The sequence below is a fragment of the Parasteatoda tepidariorum genome, chromosome 7 (assembly GCF_982258835.1).
Source record: "Parasteatoda tepidariorum strain Cologne lab strain chromosome 7, Ptep-v5.0, whole genome shotgun sequence".
Taxonomy (NCBI): domain Eukaryota; kingdom Metazoa; phylum Arthropoda; class Arachnida; order Araneae; family Theridiidae; genus Parasteatoda; species Parasteatoda tepidariorum.
Genome location: NC_141761.1, coordinates 67,848,157 through 67,870,406, shown reverse-complemented (window position 1 = coordinate 67,870,406; position 22,250 = coordinate 67,848,157). Strand labels below are relative to the sequence as shown.

The following is a 22,250-nucleotide window of genomic DNA, read 5'->3' as shown; positions in this document are numbered from 1 at the left end:
ATTTCCTCCTTATACTTAAGATTTTAAAACAGATCATGAACATAATTTTTTTTGGGAGAAAGTTAAAATCTGGATTATAGATATTTTCGGATTTCTGGATAAGAGACTTTGTACTGCAGTTCATATATGTTATGAGCTGTTTATTTAGGATTGAATAAGATTTTTAGCATGCCACTCTACTCAACTTTTGGGAAACTGTTTTTTTCTCCAGCTTTTAATAACTTTTTATGATTATAAGCTGGAATCAAAATTTAACCAAAGAAATACTTCAAAATTTATCAATTTATTTCGCTAAAGAATATTTTAAAAGTTATAAATACAGTAGTTGACACTCAATATGATAAACCCTGTAGTCAAAATGAAAATGAACCTTATAACATAAGTTTAATATATTGTGACTAAGCAAAATTTCAGCAAAAATTTACTCTAAACTCATAATGCTGTCAAATATTATGATAAAAACTTTATTCTTCTATCCATTTCTTACAAAATTTTTAATTCCCTTCATAGAAGTATGGCTTTATGCTAGCTCTGAACAGCCATTTTCATTATTAACCTACATCAAGAGAACTGCAAAGTCTAAGCAAAAATAAAATCAAAAAAATTGTGAATAACATGTGTTTCAACTCCAAAATAAGTCACCTATTACAACACTTCACTTTAAGAGTGATTTTTCAAACAAGAAAATTATAACTGATGAATTTATAGAACCGCTCGTAAAAATATTGATATAGGTAATAAATACATACAAACTCCAATTTTTACACCAGGATGCAGTATACACTTTAGACCTCAATAATGAAAAGTAATTGATATTTCACCACCTTCTTGACTATAGATTAGGCCTAGGACCATCTATGAAAAAAATAGATGGTCCTGTCACTCTTTTTCTCCATACATGTTTCATGTTTACTGTGCGGCAACATTAAAAAAAAAGCAATTTCGATCATTTCCTCGAAACTTCTTGTTATCCACTGATCTATTGTCAATGGAAATATGTTCGCTTCAAAAACGCAAATACGTTTAGTTTACACACTTGTTTTGGAGTGAATTTCTTAGAATAAAAAAAATTAACTAAATTTCAGTCGCAATATTGGAATGAACGATTTAGTTTGAAAGCTCTAATGGGTGTTAAAATGACATCGCCTCTATGGGATAAAAAACGAGACTTCGTGCATCCGTTGTTATAATGAATAGGTCGCAGCAATGGAGGTGGGGGCTACTAAAGAACATAGACTGTATAACAAACCAAGTATACACTTTACAATTAAACCATTTTGAAAACTAAATCTAACACTTACTTTGAAGAAAGAGCTGGCAAAGAAGAATTTGTTGGGAAATAAAATAAAGGCACTCCATTTTTAATACTTTCAGGAATGGTGTAATAGACAGGATTATGAGCAAAGGAATGCAGCTGGGTTAAGATGTGGTCAGTATTTGATAGGCTATAAAAAATATAAATTAAACACAAATTAAGAGAAATTAAAATAATAAAGAACTGGAATGTAACTAATATTCTTACTTTTTTATGTAATTCCAAAACTGAGCGATGACAGTTTTCCTGTAAATACTTTTAATAGGCTGTTTATCAGAACAAGTTACATCATGTAGAAATTCATAGCATCCATCAACAATTACTTCGAAATGACAATTCAGCATATCAGAACTGTTTTTCCTAAAGGAATGAAACAATCATAATAAAAATAAGTTACTTTTTAAATTTAAAAATTTTTAAACTCTAGTATAAATAGAATTCAATCACTTCACTTAAAAGCAGAATATTAAAAAAAAAAAAAAAAAAAAAACGTAAAATAGCAAAAACAATTCAGTTTGAAATACATACCTGCCAGGACTGCAAGTGATTATATATTCAATGCTGGTACTTAACATCCAAGGAAGAGTCAATTTTACTTCAGCTGTGTTCTTACCTAAGAAAAAAAAATTAACAATTGTATTTTTTCCGGTGTGATTATATATCAAAGAAAATAAATTAAATTTAAGTTTTTGTAATTTGAAAAACGTTACACTCAACTTATTAAACATATGAGGTGGGCCAAGAATGACCAATGTTTTGAAAAATTCAATAAAGAAAAGGGGAAGGAGATATGAAATGTACGGCTGCATTCTGCTTAAGAAAACAATTTTATTGTGATTAAATTTCAAAGTTAGTTAATAGACAGCAATGTTGATAGGAAAAAGTAGAAAACAATGTATTCCACACTATTCCAACTATGATGTTTGCATAGAGGTTTGTTAATTTTTTTCTCAAATTGCATCACGTTGTTGCATTGGTTATTTTAAAAACACTGTTTTTATAATATTTCTCAGTTGGCTATCCCATTTGTTGATGAAATTCGTAACTAATTATGAAAGTTCTTTGAGGTAATTTTTTTTTTTTTTTTTTTTTTTTGCTTCCAACTGAAAATGCTGCATTCTGTACTTTCCTTTCACCAGCCTGTTTCCTTATTCTTCAAATTGTCGGTCATTTTTGAATATACAAATACACAGTAATTAAGAAAGATAATTGATCCCTCATATTAATTCTTTTTTTTCATATACATACACTATTTCTTAGCATCATATTGGAAAATACTTTTTATCTACTGCTTTATTCCGTCAAAAAGAAATGCTTCTAAGTATCAATTTTTTGTTTAAAATATTGACAATTTGTTAAAAGTCAGTTTTACAACATTTCTATTTAATGCAAATTATAAAAAAGCTGCAAAAAAATTAGATTAAAATGTTTTTTTAGTATAATAAGCAAGAAAAAGCATTTAATTTCTGTTTTCAATTCCATACACTTAATGAAGACCTTTGAAGTTGATAGGCTTAATTTATTAATGTTATAATGAAAAAAAAATTAAAAATAACACTGTAGAATTAATATTTCATATAAAAAATAATTTGCACTGGCTAATAAGCTTTTTGAAAGATTGAAAAAAATTGTTTTACAGTTTCCAAAAAATACTTAAAACACTCATTGCAAGTATATTTAATGAAAGAATTAATTACATCACAGTTCTCTATTCAATGCCTAGCAAAAACAGATTAAAAAAATATAAGAGTTGTTAAAAGTGTTATATCATATCTACAAAATCCTTACCAACTAACTTATCTATAATACACACATATTTTGAAAAATTTTCATTTAGATAAGTTACGAAAATATATTATATATATTAATAAAACTAATTGCTTTGCTAAATGCACCTAAAATTAAGATAAATAATATAAGATTCTGGGAAAAAGTGAGAATTAAAAGTAAAGATTTTAATGAAATAATTTTTTTAAATTATATTATTTTACAAAAACATAGCTAAGTCACCTGTAAAGTAAGTATTAAATGTTTTTTTACATCATACCTTCATCAATAGAAACATTTTTTACACTGTAACCTTCTCTCAGACGACAGGATAACAGATTTTCCAAGCTAACTTTTAATGTTCCTTCAGTGTGTTTTTTTCTTACTCTTGATTGGTGATGAACTGTGTAAAAATGTGGGTTTCTGAAGCAGAAAAATGTAAATGAAATTTATGAAAAAAAATTAATAAGTTTGCTACGCTTATACCTGAATTTTAACAACTGCAGATTTTCAATTAACAACAATGTAACTAAATTCTTACTTGAAAATAATTTATGCCAGAAAATTATATTCATTCAAAAAACAATTTATTCATAAATTAGTACAAGGCAATAATTTGAAATAAATAGCGTAACAAGGCATAGTACAAGAATAGTGTTCTTGCGAAAGATTTGAGAGGTATTGTTAATAAACAAATGTTGAAAATACAGCCACATCAATAAGCTAATGTTAAACATACAGTCGCATCAATAAGCTAATGTTAAAAATAAAATTATAATGTATAATTCCAACTATAATATCACAAAAATCCCCAATATAATATGTCATTATAAATTTTTCACAATGAATTAGAAATATTGAAAAATTAACTAATTCACTGACCAATTTGCTTCAAATGTCACTAACTATTTGAAGCAAACTACATATTATGAGCTCTTTAACATGGCACCAAATTTTTGCAATGCCTGAAAAGTGGAAAATTTACAAGTAGTTCAAGTATCAGAGAGTTGAAATACACACCTTTCTCTCTTATTATACAAATAAACAATTTAGTGTTAAATGAAATTATTGATACTGAAAAACACCAACCTGTATTTTGAAATAAATATAATTACAAAATTAAGGATATGATTATTTACAATTTAGCAGACAAATCAAGCCATATTTGGCATGAATGCTCTTACATCTAAATTTCTAAAAGTGATAAATCAAATTTTCCCTCACAGAATATTTAAATATTGAAAAAAGAATTATTACTAAAAAATATGTCATGTGGATGCTTTAACTTTTAACCTGCATTGGTTGAAAAGTGACAGGCAGCAATAGTTGAAGTTATTTATAGTGTGCTTCAATGACTTTGTCACAAAGCTCATACAATTCTTTTTTTTTTCTTTTTTGAAGCAAATTCCATGTTATAGATTCTTTAACATTATTAAAAAAAAAGAATTATTACCAAATATTACAAGAAAATATGTCATGTGGATGCCTTAATCTGGATAGGGTGAAAAGTGACAGTCAGCAAAAGTTATAGTGTGTTTCAATGACTTTGTCGCAAAACTCAAACGATTCTTCTTTTTCTTAAAGCAAATTCCATGTTATAGATTCTTTAATATTATTTAAAAAAAGAATAATTAGTCAAATAATACAAAAAATTACGTCATGTGGATGCTTTAACCTGGATTGGTTGAAAAGTGACAGTTAGCAAAAGTTGAAGCTATTTAGAGTGTGCTCCATTGACTTCATGTCACAAAGCTCACACATGATTCTTTTTTTTTACCCCATTAATTATGTAGGAAAGATTGAAATGGACAATTTTTCTCACATTCTTAATTTTTAACGAATTCTACTTTTGCGTTTTTCACTTCCAATGAGTTGTGAAAGTTTACTAGAATTTAGTCTCATGAAAAATAGATAGCTTTAGCAGTTCAAAGGTTAATGCAAGTTTTGTTTAAATCAATGGAAAAGTGAAGTGGAAATGTTTTCACATTTCATTTTTTTGTTTGATTTAATAAAGTGGAGTGGTAGAGATAATTTTACTGATTTAGGAAAAGACAATGAAAATTAAAGCAATAAAAAAAGGAATTGGGGGAAAGTTAATTGACACCTTTATTTGGCATTCTGTAGAGAAAAAAAATGAATAAAATAGCTAACTTATTTAAAGAGGTTTCTGTCATGGTGAATCAAAGAATCATGAAAGTTTGGAATTCCAATTAAATGAAATATTCTCATATTTTGCACACTTTAATTTCCCTCGCCTATGAAAAGTGATTTATTTCGTTAAGGAATAAAAACAACGGAGAATAAACGTCGTGGAATAAAAACGCCCCTTCAATAATTAATTTAAAAAATTTCTCTCTAAGTGTTAAATACAGGTCGATGATTTTATGGTTTCTCAAGCTTTCCTGTATTCCTTCTATTAAATTGCTCTATTTCATAAAATAGAGATCTATATTATATAACTAACCATTTTATTTAGATATGTACTTTAATAAAAATATATCAATTTAAAAAAGGAATTATGATACATTCCATTTTATTTATTAACACTTTGAAGGACTAAGACTTGTATTCATTTTTTACAAGAAGTTTGTTATAGCTACTATATTCTCTGCTATAATGAAACCACTTTATTATAGAATTTTAATGATGCATTTTAACATTCTCAAGCAGTAATGGATATTGAAGAATGGATTGAAAAAAACTGAGTTAAAATTTATAAAACTAGACCAATTAAACCGTGAGTTTTCCAAATATTGAACAAATTGCTTTACCTAAATAAGCACTAATACTCATTATCCTCAATAGCTTTCTGCAGAATGATGGATGGTAAAAAGATATTAAAAAAACTATAAGAAAATCTTACTCCACATGCCAAAACTTCTTATTAACTTTAGATGGCACAAAAGCTTCAACAAATGATGATGTTGTAGTTTTTTGAAAACTCCAGAAAAGTAAAGCCCTTTGATATGAGTTCATCTCTGACGAATCAGTAAGTTTTACTTCCTATAACAAAATAAACATAAGTATATATTATGAAGTCTCTTAAATTAATTGAAAATAATTTATTAAATGAAAGAGAAAAAAATTAAACATATATCAAAGATTACAGCAAACATTATTAATAGATATAAAACAACAATCTCCTATTTACCAAAATAATGCACTTTTATAAAAGCTTATATTTAACTTCCAATATAAACTAAATTTATGAATATGAAACTGTTTTAAATTGTTTGTCATTATTTGTTTGTGTAAAATTTTGAAGCATTTGCCCCATTTAATCAAACAGTATTGTTAAACTACTTCCTTCTTGCTCTTGTCAAAATGACAGTGAAATTTTGCCCCTATTTCCTGTGACATTTCCAAGCTGAGGTGTAATGTGCCAAGAATATTTTAAAAAATCTAGTTCTTATGCCTAAAATCATGTTTATTTCCCAATCTATACACCAAATGGCAGTACCAGACTATTTGGAATGTATTAGAAATAGTTTATTTTAAACTAGATGTCAGAATTCAAACATATAAGCAAAACTTGAACACAAAAATTAGAAATGAATATTGTACATAAATTTAGATAATTTCCTAAATAAAAAATATGCTCTTCTACAAGTGTTTTCTTCAAAGTTATGAGACCATTAAGAGGTTAAAAAGTTAAAGCAAAGTGAATGGTTTTGAAAAATTATTTAGTAAAAATTTAACATACAGAGCTCTGCATTTCTTCTTTCAGATGAAGCATTAGAAGATTGTATAACAACTGCTTCATGTAAAGAAGATTTCTTTTATACAGTTTGAGAAAGTTTTACATAAACATAAAATGAAAATTTTAAAATAACAATCAAATAATACCAATATATAAATTCACAAAAATAAAATTGAATGCACACATTTTTACACATCTATTTTGTTGAATCCAAAAATAAGGAGGAAAAAATGAATTTTGAAAATACTTTACTAAAATAAAACAAAAAAAAAACGAATGTTACATATTACACATACATAATCTTTAGTTGATGGGAAATATGCACCACAAGTTGCAGTTGCTATGAATTCCATCAGCTCAATGTAGGGAATTCGTCCAAAGCAAGAAAAAGGATGAAATGGGCTCCCCAATTGCAAAAAAGAACACGCAATGGTGCTGTTTCGTAACTGAGATAAAAGAGAATCTAAACTTTTGCAATTCGGAAAATTTAAAACACCATCAGTAACAACAATGATTCCTAAAAAGAAATAATAAAAAATACATTTACTCAAATGTTAAATAGTACATTTTTAATATGCTATAATGGGGCTAGAATTGAACATATTAGTATATCATCGAATCATAATAGCTCAAACTTGAAGAGGGAGATCAAAAATTTCAAAACATCTAAACTCAGATATCATTAATCATGTTATCAGCAGTAGAATTTTTAAAAAAAAATTTTAGCATATCTATTTTTAAAAAAAATTTCTTTTTTTAAAAAAAAATTAATCAAGATGCTCCAAAAAGCATTATTTAAAAAAGATTCTTTTATAAGAGAAGAATATAAATTTTACCTAAGTGGGTAATAGTTTTTTTTTTTCCTTTTCATTTTATTTTTGATAGAAAATTAAATAACATTTATAAACCAAGTTAATGAGGGAAGAGCCAAAAAATAATACTAATAAATAAACAAATGATTCTGCAAAAAAAAAAACTTTTTTTTTAACTTAAAGTGTAGAGGAAATTGAAAAGGAAAAAAGATTTTTTTCCTGCAAATAAGTTGATAAGTTTCCTTGCAACTAAATTTGACAGATATAGTTTGTTTTTCTGAGTTGTAAACCTAATTAGATACATTTCAGATCACAAAGGCTTATTAAAAAATTATTTAATTTTTACCAGCACTACTGTTCTCTGGAAGCAGCTGTAAGGAGAGAATACCATACTGGATTAATTTTATACTACTGACATCAGCAGATAAATCAAGAATTTTTTTAATCATCTTGTTACTATCAATCGCTCCATCAATAATAGAACCATTGGCATCGTGTGGCATCTAAAAAAATTAAAATAATCAGAGAATTCAATTAAAAAATTATCTATTACAAAATAAATAATAATTATGTTCGTAACATGATTTTTGAAATCACACAAAAAATTAAATTCAAGTAAAAATTGAACTTTAATAAAAAAAATTACAGGAGGTTAGGAATATAAAACTTAAAGGTACAACTTAAATTCATTTTCCATAGATTTATATAAGAAGATTCACAACAAAAATATTCATATTTGAAAACTAAAACAAAACTTGTGAATTTACTAAATTTAGTTTCTTGAATAAAACTAACTATTCATACCCTGTGCACAATACTTAAATATTAATCATGATCTTCTATTAATCTAAAAATAAATGTCAAATATTCAACACTTTATTAACGCTAATTATCCTATATGCAGTTAGAAGGGGATGACTGTAATAACTAAAGCATTCAGCAGTATTTTATCTCTTAATTTTGACAAAAAAAATAGCTAATACATAACATTACGTTTATATAATCAATACAAATGTTCATATTAAAAATTCTTTTTTTTTTCATATCCTAGTTACTAAAACTTTTTAAAAAATTGATATAAAATATTAAAAAAGTTTAATATAAATGTAAAAATTAACAGGTTTACCATAAATTTCAACTCCTCCTCTTGAAGAGCAACAGAAGCTTTGACAACTAAATTACACATAAAAATCAATTTTTTGTGAAGAATGTCCAACAAATTATTTACATTTTCCTTCGTCAAAATCCAACCCTGTATTAAAACCTGAAATCATAATAGTATTTAACATTAAATACACAGTACATCAAAACAAACATATATTTTCTTTAACCCATGCAAAAAAAGGCTAATATTAATATTTTAAAAGATATTTAAATTGAAACTTTAAAAAATTCAATATAAATGTTTTTTAAAAACTTGTTTCAAGGAAAAATAAAATGCACAGAAGAAAAAACACTAGAAAAGCATTTTCAAAGTGTTGATTCTGGTTACAACTAGAATAAAGATCTATTTAACATGGAAAATACCAATGTTAAAAATTTATCAACACTTGAACAAGATATTCTCTGGGAATTATCATGCAAGAGGTCTTTGCAACTGCAATTAACAAAAATGAACTAACGAACATTTGGTAAATTTTCAAATCTAATTACCCTGTAATTGCAAATAAAGTACTCCAACATTTAAATAAGCTCTGAGAAATATATTTATGTTAACAAGTCGATACTGTTATACATAAAAACAAATTATAAAAATAAACTTAATATTCTACTGTGCTTTAAAATAAAACTTCATAACACAGAACTTGATGCATATATTATGGTCCCCCCAAAAAATTTTATGCATCTCAATTAGAAAAAATCAATCTCATTCTAATGTTTTCTATAAAAACATTAAAATGAGATTGATATCTATTTCAAAACCTTTTTAAAATTTATTATTAATTTTATTTATTTATATGCTCTAATTCTATGAATGTTCATTCCTACAAATGTGTACGGCCATTTATTACAACATCCAGCAATACATTTTTTACAGCAATTATTAGAACATATTGATTATAGGCCAGAATTTAGTACTCAAGAATCATGTTCAATACCTAGAGTTTAGAAGGGGCATGAAAAAAAGAGCCCCAAGACGAAGCATTTGAACAGTAAAATTTTAAGAAATTCTGGTAAAAATATTTGGATTGTTATCTCTGATAAGCCTTAACACCAAAGATTTATAACATAGCAATTAATGTTTTTAGAGTCTCAAAAAGAAGCCATAATAAAATAACAATAATCATCAAAAGAAATCAAGCTATAAGATAATCATTACAAATAGGTTGTAGCAAATAAATCAAAATTAATTTGAAAACTTTACTCAAAATTAGCTTACTTGAGGTAGAGTAACAGAGCAACTAGGAATGTATGCAATAACAGTGACATATATTTGAGGAGCAAAATAATATTTACTGCCAGGAATATAAAACTAAAACAAAAAAACACATAATTTTATTAAAAAAAGTTTAAAAACTAGTTAAATAAATATTATTTTAAGTAAAAATAATTATTTGAAATAAGTGGTACATAACAGTATTTATTTGAAATAAGTGCATTTCAAATAATTAAAGAAATATTTCAATGGATTTCAAAATTAAACTTCTTAATTTTGTATACATTTTCTGTCATATAGCATTAACCTAAGCAAAAAATCAAAATAATTCTAATAATTTAATCACAACTTTAATTCAAATAAATTTAGTTATTATATTATACTGCTAAGACAATTTAAAATAAAAAGGTTGATAATTACAAATGACAATATTTATTTACAAACTAGACAAACGATAAGAATTGAAAACGAAGAGATGCAAAAAAAGCTGACAATCCAAGAAATTTTGATTTTATTTTGGAGAAAACTAAAACACCTGAAAAGTATATGAAAAATTACATCGATTTATTAAATCTTTACTAGTGGAGGGGCATTCAAAGCACAATTAGCCCAAAATCTACCGAAGATTCATGCATAAGAGATAACTAGGAGGTTTCAGTTCAGCCTTAATTTTCGCTTTAAGATGAGCAAAAATGAAGAACAAGTAAACTTTTTTTTAATATCAAACAATAGGTAGCAGTATCTCCTAACGCTCACACATTATGTATTCTTAACTATTAATTTTTTTTAATACTTTCAGTGCTTCATAGGCCAATCTTTGACTGTGTTATGTAGAACAAAAAGTATACTTTTACTTTTTTGATTTACTAAAAAAATATAGTTCCTTTCCTTGAAGCAACACCTTTATACCAATATGGTATGGATAGAAACTACAGTACGAAGATAGAGCTACTGTAATAAACATCAACCGAATCCTATTAAATCTCAAAAAATAGATGCAACACTTATACCACTATGTTTTTCTTTGAAAAATTGCCCATGTTATTTGATTCCTCCACATGGAATTGTTTTTAAAAAATATGAAAAGGGATTCAGAGCTTTTCAACTTCTCTTCAATGAAAGCAGAAATTATAAATATAATTACAAAATAATGAAATCATAAATTATGTTCGATTAAAATCACACTAACAAAAGAAAAATTAACTAAAATTTTTCACTTAAATATATTTTGGGTATTTAAATATGGTTACTAAAACTGGGTTTTTCTGAATAAAACTCAGTATATGATATTAAGCAACTGTCTGCTAAGTTGCTGTTTTTGTCTTCACTTTTACACAACAGTTTTGCCCGCAGAAACGTAGAAAGTATAAAATAAAAAGTTCAAACTTTTTTCAGAATTTTATTTCTACATCACCTGTTTTTTTTAAAAATTAAGACTACTATTAAAACAAAATATTCTACAATTGTAAAAAAAAAAAATTAAATAAGCAAATTAGTTTGAGCTGCTTCCCGTAACACTCATATACATTATTTTTATCAATGCAGTATTTAAACAAATTTGTGTTGCATTTAGAAATATTATCTGTAAAATTTATAACATATTAATATTGATTTAAAAATAAAATAAAACAAACAATCAAAATGTGCATATTCTATTATAATAAAAAAAAACATCAAATGAGAAAAAATAACTTACTGGTTGACTGAGATAAGTTAAACTCTGTTTCAAAGCTAAAATTCCTTCTTCAAAATATATGGAGTCATGCTGAATGTCCTATAAAATGGAAAAAACAAAGTAAATTAAGAATCAATAACAAATGGTAATTAAATTAAATTGCAAGTAAATAGCAGTACATAATGCTCCACAAGAAAATTACATTTAAATTTCTTTTAAATATTAATATCTAGTCGAACATTGGTAGCATGATCTTTGATAACATATTTTTTTACAACAAAGGAAAATATAAATTCCCAATTGCATTTGCTGGTAACTTGCTAATAAGAAATAAATCCTATTTTGGCTAAATTGTTAAAATATTCGAAATTCTATTATAATATTAGACTTTTAGCATTTCAAATGATTGACATCGTAAAATTCAAGTTTGTAATATCAAGGTTTGACTGTATAATCATAAGGACTTAAATTATAAGTTGAAAACACACAACAACTGCTAAATTTCAGCCAAAAGATTGAACTAAAAAATAAGTACCCAAATAAATAATCAAAACTATTTATTATTTTTAAAGGCTGATAATGATGCATAAATGATTATAAATTTATCATGATTAAAAATTTCCATTCAGAAAACATGTCAAAAGGATTATAAGAAAATAACTGATTGATTTGATAAATAAGAGTAAAATACTGAAAGACAAATTTATTAAAAGATCTTAAGTACACTGTAAAAAAAAAATTTAATAAAACTAAATTTCTATAAGGGTTGAATGGGTAGGAAAAGACAAAGATAAAATAAGGGTATTTTTAGAAGAAAATGACCTTTGAAATCATATTTTTGATTATACTTTGAGATTTTTTTAAATAGCTTGTAATTTTTGGAAGAACAGATTTATCAGATGTCAGAAAAAATATATGTTAATTAAAGTACCAGAAAACAAATATATTTCAATGGGCATTTAAAAATACTAAGTGTATAAATATGTAAATTAAAATCAAATGAACTCATATAATAAGATTAAATCAGTAAGAAAGGACAAACATGAAATGAAAGATCTTAAAAGTTGAAACGAAAATCAAATTCAAAATCCTTCTCTGGTTTATGTTCTGAGATTTTTATTAGTAGGTCATAAAAACATCCTGAAAAAGTGCCAAAATTTAGTAAACACTCGGGTTTTTTTCTCTTTAAAAGCACAATTATAGCTTAAAAATTAATATATTTTGCTTTATAACTGAATATAAAATTAGTTCAAAAACAAAACTGCCACAAAATATCTGAAGTTTTCAATTACTCAATGACATTACCCAATCAAGACAATGATTCCTCCCTATCCAAAATATTACCCATTATCTCTATTTTTATTAATTTTTAACTGGTGAATCCTAAGCTAATTCTAAAAAATTTGACAAAAAATTAAGAAAATAAATAATATTGTGCATATATATTACATAATAAATAAGCTAATTAGTAACAAATTGACTTACAACAGTTGAAACTGAAGAACTAAGATCCAAACAAAAAGCAAAGCGGTATTTTGTTGACAGGAACTTTATCTCTGTTTCCGGCGTAATTTTGACAATCATGTAGCCATCGCTTTTATCAATCTCATAAGTTTCTTCATTTCTTGGTATAGCTGAAATAACTTCTATTTCTTCAGTGGATTTCTCCTAATTTATATTCAAAAATAATAAAAAATTATTATTCAAAATAAGCTTTTATTTGCTACAAATAAAAAATTATTTGTTATACAAGAAAGATTTGTTAAAGCAGTTTTGTTTTTAAAGTAGCTCGTAGTTGTAGCTGAAAAAACTCTCAAATATGAAATCTAAAATTTAATTAACGAATGCAGTAAAAATTTCATGTTGAAAATTTTAATTTTGTAACTGATGAACCTGAATTTGATTCAAAACAGAGATTGCATGCTTTTAAATGCAAAAATGAGCGATTGAGGATTCCATAATAAAAACATCACACACTTCATATTTAAGGATTTAATTTTTTTTTAAAAAAGGTTAATTGAAAAAAACTGATTGTTTTACCTTTAATAGCTTGCAAGATACTTGCTGGATTCTCAATGCAAAAATATGCAAGGTTTAAATTTCTACATTTTTATTAGAATGAAAAATTAACAGGTAATTTGGAAAAAAATTAATGAAAGTAAAATTTTAGAGATAGAAGAAAATTCTACTTTACTTCAAAAGGTTTAAGATTTACACTTTTTTTTAACTGAAAAAATTTTAGAACACAAATTTAATTAAAAACTTTAAAAAAATAACTGCATTTTAAATAAAAATTTTATTTTACCTTTGATTGATTACAAAACATTTAAAAGCATGTTTTATTAAAATTTCATATAAATTAGAGGAACACTAATTCAGAATTTTTGCCAATTCATTACAAAATTTACCTATAAATGCTTTCTCAACAGCCATAATTAGAAAAACTTTACAATTCACAAACTAACAACAGTTAAAATCTCAAAAGTTTAATAATCACTGCAAAAGATTTATAATCACTGCTTCAGCAGATCAATAATTAAAATGGAAGGTTGTAATTAGTAAATTTCTGAAAAGATATATCAAAAATTGTTTTAACTTGCTGATATTAGAGACATTTTCAATTTAAGTATATTAAAAAACTTATTAGATGACTCTATTTTCAGATAGCTTCTAAATATTATTAAAATATTAATAAATAATATGAGTAGTAATAATAATATAGGTAAATAGGTAGTGATAGGCTTCTAAATAATCTAAGTAGTATTGTCCTATTATAACCCAGCAGATTCTAGATAGTAGTATTAAACCCCAACATATTTTATGATACAGAAAAGGGAGACATTTTTCTTAAAAATATAAGATTATGTATATTTTGTTTCAGGAAATATATTCTTTATATACACTGCTGTTTTTAATAGTGATAATTTAAAAGTCACCATGCTAACTTGGATATATTAAACCTGGTTCTCTTTAATATGGAAATTTATTAAATCAAAAAAATTTTTATTTGTAGATAACATCAGCAAATTTCCACAGTTAAGAGCTTTTAATAACTAACGATTTTACTGATTCACAGTTTTAAGCAAAAATTTCCCTGCCAAGTACACTATATTTATTTGAATGACACACGGGGGACAGTGCATGAAAGCAAAAAGATTTTATTGCACTTGGTTCAAAACTGACAATCAACACTTAAGAAATATGTTTATTTTATGTAAAAATTGAAAACCCTAATTTCCTGAAGTAAAAACATTTTGATAAACTAAACTTATTCTTAAAATGACAAGTTACACTGCAACTTGTCGAGAACAATGGTTAAATTCCAATATGCGATATCAGTGGCATAGATATATTCAAAATTGTTATATCATTATAAATCATGCACATTAGTATTTTAATAATAATTTCCAATTAAAATCATTTATTTATTAGTTTCTTTATTTTACACAAAAAAAATTAAGCATATACAAAAAAAAAAATTTATATCAAATTACCCAAACTGATGACTTTAATTTTGCAGATGAATGCCAAATCTCTTGTCTACCATTTCATACAAAGAAAAGATTAAAATTACACCGAAACAGTTTTAATTTCTTTAATTAAAAATTCTGATAAACTTAAACGAAATTTTAAGAGCTCAAAAAGTAAAATTTTGCTTTTTAATGTTTCATTTAAAAAATAACTATTAACTTTGCAATGTCTGACTTTTTGTTTCCAAAATATTATAATTTCTTAAATGGTTGTTTATTACATTTGTGGAACTAATACTTTTCGAGAAAGAAGTACTTTACTTTACAATGTGAGAGGTAGTTTTTATGTAAATAGAAAACTGGAATTCAAACAAAGAATGCGAAAACACACACATTGTCAAGTTAATACTGCACAGGTCGCAAAAATTAAAAAAATTTTAAAGCAAATACATGCTCAAGATGCTTTACATAAAAGTATTATATAGTTTTTTTCTTTCTTTAAAAAATATGCATAGATAATAAAATAAATGAAATTTGTTATCTACACATTTTAAACGGAGTGTCCAAGACTACAGACCCTAATTTTAAATGTCTGAAATACATATATTACAGACATGAAAGTACACGAAATATTTGATACATTATGAAAGTAATTTTTTAAAAAATGGAACTACAAATTTATTAGATTTTATTTAATCTATCACTCTACATGAGCACAATGTGACACTGAAGATGCCTAATTAAAACTTGATTTAAAACCAGGTTTACAAAATTATCCATGATTATTTTAAATTGAGATGGCTCATCTTGAACACTCTGCATAATATATATTAAAGCAATGATTGTAATAGTACAATTATATTTCAGCACTTATTATACTGAACAATAATAATTATACTACAATACAGAATAAATTTCAATACCTCACTTGTTTTCCATTTAAATTTTATGGTCTTGTTCAAATTCCTAAAAAACCATTGCGCTCTAATGTTTCTTGAAATTCTGTAATTGTTTTGCATAACAACATAGACCTCTTTGGCGATGAACGAGGACTCTTCAACCTAGTGATTTGAGAAACATCAGAGTTTGAAAATATAGCAAGAATGAAAAGGTATTTACGAAAGATATTTTCTTCATAAAAAGAAAGCTCTATTAATGACCTAACAAAAAAAAAGTTCTTAATATACAGCTGACGATAACAAGCATATTTTTAAATCCTAATGCCCCTAGATACTCTCTTACCCCAAGCTCATCAATTTATAAAATAATTGAACTTTTTTTTAAAAGAACGCAGCAATTTTCTTATACAGAGATCTAAATATGTCAGACAAGATTGTTTAGAAATAGTATTGATGTGGATGAAATTCATAATTCTTAGTGGGATTTTTCCTGGGATAGAAATAAAGTTGAGCCATTATTAGAAATTGTACTAATTTGCATATTTATATTTAAAAAAATATATATAATACAATCGATGCTTGATATAATGTCCTGAGGATCCAGAATAAAACAAACAATATAATGAGGTAATATCATAAATATGCAAAACTCCTAAAAACCTTTACGAAGTACTAAATACTGAACTTATTATAAAAAAACCAACCAAAAAGACAGAATAATTCATAATAAAAAAGTGTTTTATGTAAATAAAAATGCTATTATATATAATACATTAAAAATACATTTAAATTAAGCAAATTGCATCTCAAAACATACGATAATACAGCTTGTCTTTCTTATTTTGATGTTTATATTTAAGAACAACATTTAAGGAGGAGGGAACTTACAGAAGCCAATTCCTTCCAAAGTAATCAGATAGCATTTTTTGCTTTTGTTTTTAATAATTTCTGATTTTGACATTTTTTATCCATTTCTTTAAAATTTTAGTTTTAAGTATGAGCCATTTTAAGCTGCTAAATAGTAGCCATTTTCACTAACTAACACATAACTAGAGTATCTCAAAATCTAAGCAATCAAATAAAATCAAAAAGAAAATGATAGTAACTACTTTGTGTTTTAATGCTACAATAAATCACTGATTTCAACATTCTAAAAAAGGATTAAAAACTTTTAAAACAAGAAAAATATGATTGATGAATTTATTAAACCCTTTGAAATGTTTCCACACAATAATAGTACAATAAACATTTTTAACTCTGAATAAATAATAATTGATATTTCACTAAGCAATTATGTCCTAGACAGATATTACCTAAGATAAGAATAGTTTGTCCCATGATTCAATGATAAAGAATTCAAGATGCTTCATGAATAATGAGAGATACATTGGGACTCTGAATAAACCGAGATCAGATTATCCGGGTTGTGAATTATCCGCAACAACCACTCAACAAAAAAAGAAAGAAAGAAAGAAGAATAAGCTCACATTTTATTTTAAACTTGTCAATTATTGGAACTGTCAGAAGCCACAGCTTTTTCAAAAATGAAGAAAGATCTTAGAAGATTTGAGAATGTTGGCCTGTTCTAAAAATCTAGACGAAGAAGCAGTGGAACAATGGATTAACAAAGAATTAACATTGGATATTGTGTCGTAAGTTTTGTGTCAGAAAAAACAAGGCATGTTGAAGAATTTCCAAAAATTTACCTTTCGAATTAATTTAATTAATATTCTTTTACTGTATAATAATTTTACATTGTCTAACATTTTTCATCAAAACTAGGCTATTAGGGATATTCGCTTATCCCGGACGAAGCATTTCCCAACAAAAGAGTTCATCGAGAATCTACTGAAACAGAAAAAAAAATATTAGCATTTTCAAACATTTCCTTTAGAATTTTGCTATTGATTGACTTATTGTCAATGAAAAATGTTTCTTTTGCAAGCAACTAATAGAATAACTTTGTCATCTTATTAATTTCAACATTATGTTCGAAAAATCAGAAAAGAAGAGAATACATTTTATTTACAATATAAGAAAAAATATAAAAATTATAAAGGAATTTATTATTTACAAAAGAAGAGTGCAAGAAGTACAATAAACTTGAAGTTTCAACAAATTGCAACAAGACAAAAAATTAATGCTTTTAAAATATTATAAAATATTTAAAAAAAAAGTCATGTTTACCACTTGAAAACATCAAAAAAGAAAAAAACTTTCCCTACTATCAAAATAAACAACTTTTTCAAAAAATGAAAAATCAAATTGTTCACAACAGATTCCAAACAAAAAGTATAAACTCAAAAATGCATATTTAATTCAAACAGAGAAATTTTAATAATTAATAATTAAAATGTTTGAGATTCATGACAATCCAAAGATGTACAAGTTTCACTTCAAAATGAATTTACTATTTTCCTTACCGTAGAAGGTCTTAATGACTTGTTGGAAGTCATAATTTAGATTGAAATAAAAAATTATAAGAATAAATTATTTAAAAAATGTTCTAGTTTTAGAATAAACTAATAAAATACATTTCGTCATTATGGTAGAACTTTTCTTATCACTATTTGTTTGTTATTGTCCGGTCAGACTGAGAGCAGGTTTGAATTATTTCATCTTCCAAACGTGATAACCTTATAGCTTACATATTTGTTTTATTCCAATTCCTGGGTGGATATTTGGTCAATTTAGGAATTGGTAACTGGGCGGAGTAAGCTTGACGCTAGCTTTTATCCATCAAACTTCTTATAACCCTATATTGATTGACCCTACAAACTTTTTCGCCAAAGCAATTGGCGTTGTTTAAACAAAAGCTATTGTTAGAGGAAGCCATTTTCTGTATTAGACTGCGCGGGATTTCATATTTTATCATCATGAAAGTTTTAATTACAGGTAATTCTTATTAATTAAAGATTTATAATATTAGTGTACGTTTCATAGCAGTATATTAAAAAAATTACATGAAATTTAAGAAAGATTAATGAATTTTATTAAATATCTGTGAATACCACGCTTTTGATTTTGAAGTAAATAGTTTGTAAAATGTATGTATTTTAAGAAAATCGTTATAAAAAAATTCATTTATCAAAGTTTTTCTCTGCTTCCTTAGAAATCCTTTGTTTGATCTGTCGAAAATGTGTGAAGCAGCTTAGTAATGAAATTTCATTTAGTTAAATTACTTGATTTATGTTTATTTTAGTGACATAATACAGAGGTATCTTTTTTTTCTAGGAAATATATTGCTAATTTAAATTTATTTTATATAGAAAGTTTAATATTGAATTTTCTTAAAAATAGTGATGAGTTTTTGATCATGTCTAAAATAATTTGTTTCAATTTTATTGTAAACTAATCTAAAAACAAATTCTGAGAGAAATGGAACAAAATTAGATAATATTTATCATTTTCATTCACAGTTAACTGCATTCATTATTATTCTTTTAGGTTGTCTTAACTATTGAATAAATTATGAGCATGCATACTTTCAAAAAAAAATTTTATTCTGTAGGTGTATCACATTTATGTGCAAATCAATTTGTACTCAATAATTTGTTTTATTTAAAATAAATAATACAAATACTATAATAAATTAGAAGATAATTCAGATTAGCAAGTTATCTTAAATTTAAGTTATCTTTATTGGATATTAATATGAAATTGAATTTTTTCAATTATTTAACTTCTCAAACTATATCTATAATTGTATTTTTTTCATTATCCTAAGATTTTTTCATTATCCTTTGACAGTTTACGTATAAATGGACAATGTAAAGCAAACCTTTCATATTTCTTCTTTCTCTTCATAAAATACAAACTAATAAAATACTTTGTTATTTTTTTTTATTAGGTGATTCCCTGGAGAAGTATTTAGCTAATTACTTAAATGCTGAATGAAAATGGGATATCGATGTTTGCACACCCTGGAATCGGTGTGGACAAATTAAGTATGCAGTTGTGAAGGAACGATAGTGTTTTTGTCTTAATTCATGTTGGTAAGTTTAAATGTAATTTATTTACATATTCAATGATTATGTATCTAAACCATTTGTTGGCATTGTTTGTATCTTGTGTTACTATTCTAATTCAGATACTGATTTATTTATTTTTTAATATTACTTATGGTTGTGCTATAAAAAAATAATTTATTTTGCTTTTTTTAAAAATAAAGGAACTAATGATGTGCAATTGGGTACAATGCCCAACTTTAAAAAACTGGCTTTTGTGGTTAATAAAATTTGTGGGGTTATTGGGGAGATTTTGTTTAGTGATCTGTGGAAGAATAATTCAGGGCAGCCAGCCGCCAGTCTAAAAAAAAGTGAAGAGAACTCGGAAGGTATAACTCGTAACCACCCCCGAGCAACTGTCGACATGTATTTTTTTTTATTTGTTTGTTATTAAATTTGCAAGTTTAAAATCTGTTGAACACCATGGCGATTGTAGTTGTCGCGGCGGATCACAATACAGAAGTATTCCTGAGTTGTTTTTCTCGAACGAAGAGTTTAGAAATTTCTCTTGCTAAAAGATCAAAGATCAGCATATGCATCAACATTTTGTTGATATTGAAAATGTCACTGTAAAGCAATTCAATGAAGTAATTAAAACTTTGTGAATTTTACTTGGGCTAATGTTCTGTGAATCAGCTTTATCTGTGGATGAATGTATTGGTTAAGATCACATACATTTAAACTGCCTGGGCCATATTCAACTGGCAAGCATCTTTGAAGAATGCTAATGTATTTATATACTAATTATATGAAAATATTGTAATCTTGTCTTGACATTTAGCCAGATAACCAGATGGTTAATAATTGTTAACAAGATGGTTAATAATTGTTAATAATTATTTTTTTTTTCTGTTAATCTGTGCTTATAACTTAAAACCAGGGTTCGCCAAGTGGGCCCACTTTGAAAAAACCCGCCCGGGTTTTATTGGGCGGGCCCACCTTGAAAAAACCCACTTGGAACGATAAGTGGGTTTTTTCAAAAAAACTTTTTTTTTTTTACTAAAACTTATTGTTTCGCATTCACTTTTATATAATTTATTGTGCAGCATAAATTTGTCAAATAGAGTTGCATGATTTATATGATTAAGTTTTTAATTAGTAAAGTAAAAGAAACTCGAATCTTCATATAATTTTATAGTAGGTACCTACTATTGAAAACTTCAAGTGGGTTTTTTTCAAAAAGTAATATTTTAATGATATTAGTAAATGAAATAAAAATTTAAATAATATACTCTGGAAAGATCAATTTTTCAAATATTGTTGCATGCTTTATATATTAATAAACAGGTTATTATTATTAATTCATATGTTTAAAAAAATTGAAAAGAAACCATTTTTTTCTTTTTTTACCAAGTGATACATTAACAAATTTAAACAGTTTAATTTTCTGGCTTTAAAAAAAAAAAAAAAAAAATGCTAAAACTTTTTATCAGAGAACTTTTTAAAATTATTTATCTAAAAATGAAATCATTTTCCTAGGGTTAATTACTTGAAAACAAATGGGACAAGTAACTGATACTCTTTATAATTATACGTAGTTTTAATTTCACTTTCACCTTATTATAAAAACATGTAAGACCATTAAATATTTATTTCAGTTTTTTATTTAACTCAAGTCAGATAAAATTTTAGTTTTTACTGATTATAAATATTTACTGATTATAATTTTATAATAGGTAATATCCATATGTTTAATAAATATAGTAAATAAATGTGTGTAAAAACAAAAAGATTAATAAACTTGTTCCATTTATGTTACTGCATTTATATTTTATAATTCCTAATTTAAAAAATTATGAAACATAATGTACTTAACAATAAAGAAGATTCAAATATGTAGTGATAATGCGTTATTTAAACTTAATATAAAATACATATAACCAGGGTTCCCCAAGTGGGCCCACTTTGAAAAAACCCACTTGGTGTTTTTTTTCACAAATTGTTTTTTTTTTTTTTTTTTTTTTTTTAATTTGGTTCCAAAAGAAGTATCTCTTAATACTATCATTGGACACATCATTGAAGTTAACAAATATTTTAGAAATATGCATCAAGCACATGGATGGGCAAATGAAAAAAAACTGCTTGATGACCAAATGATACTAGGTGGAATTCATATTGTGAGCGCGTAAAAACTTTTGACGATAATTACCATAAATATGAAGAGATTGTTCTTGAACATCAAAATGAATCTAATAATGATATGTTGGGCTTTACCATAATAAATAATG

At 25.6% G+C, this 22,250-nt stretch overlaps 1 protein-coding gene across 1 annotated transcript in view; it reads right to left on the bottom strand.

Annotated features, from left to right (window-relative positions):
- The window catches only part of LOC107454702 (KICSTOR complex protein SZT2), a 129,531-nt gene extending 110,810 nt beyond the window's left edge, over positions 1–18,721 (bottom strand). Inside the window, exons 1-13 of the mRNA XM_087167990.1 lie at positions 18,439–18,721; positions 16,040–16,177; positions 13,132–13,314; positions 11,668–11,745; positions 9,975–10,067; positions 8,721–8,858; positions 7,941–8,097; positions 7,079–7,299; positions 5,946–6,085; positions 3,363–3,505; positions 1,844–1,928; positions 1,523–1,675; positions 1,302–1,445 (exon numbers count right to left, since the gene is read on the bottom strand). Coding sequence (XP_087024116.1) covers positions 1,302–1,445; positions 1,523–1,675; positions 1,844–1,928; positions 3,363–3,505; positions 5,946–6,085; positions 7,079–7,299; positions 7,941–8,097; positions 8,721–8,858; positions 9,975–10,067; positions 11,668–11,745; positions 13,132–13,314; positions 16,040–16,177; positions 18,439–18,471 — 1,706 coding nt within the window. The 5' untranslated portion in view covers positions 18,472–18,721. The remainder of the gene's footprint in view (positions 1–1,301; positions 1,446–1,522; positions 1,676–1,843; positions 1,929–3,362; positions 3,506–5,945; positions 6,086–7,078; positions 7,300–7,940; positions 8,098–8,720; positions 8,859–9,974; positions 10,068–11,667; positions 11,746–13,131; positions 13,315–16,039; positions 16,178–18,438) is intronic.
- Between the last annotated feature and the right edge of the window lie 3,529 nt (positions 18,722–22,250).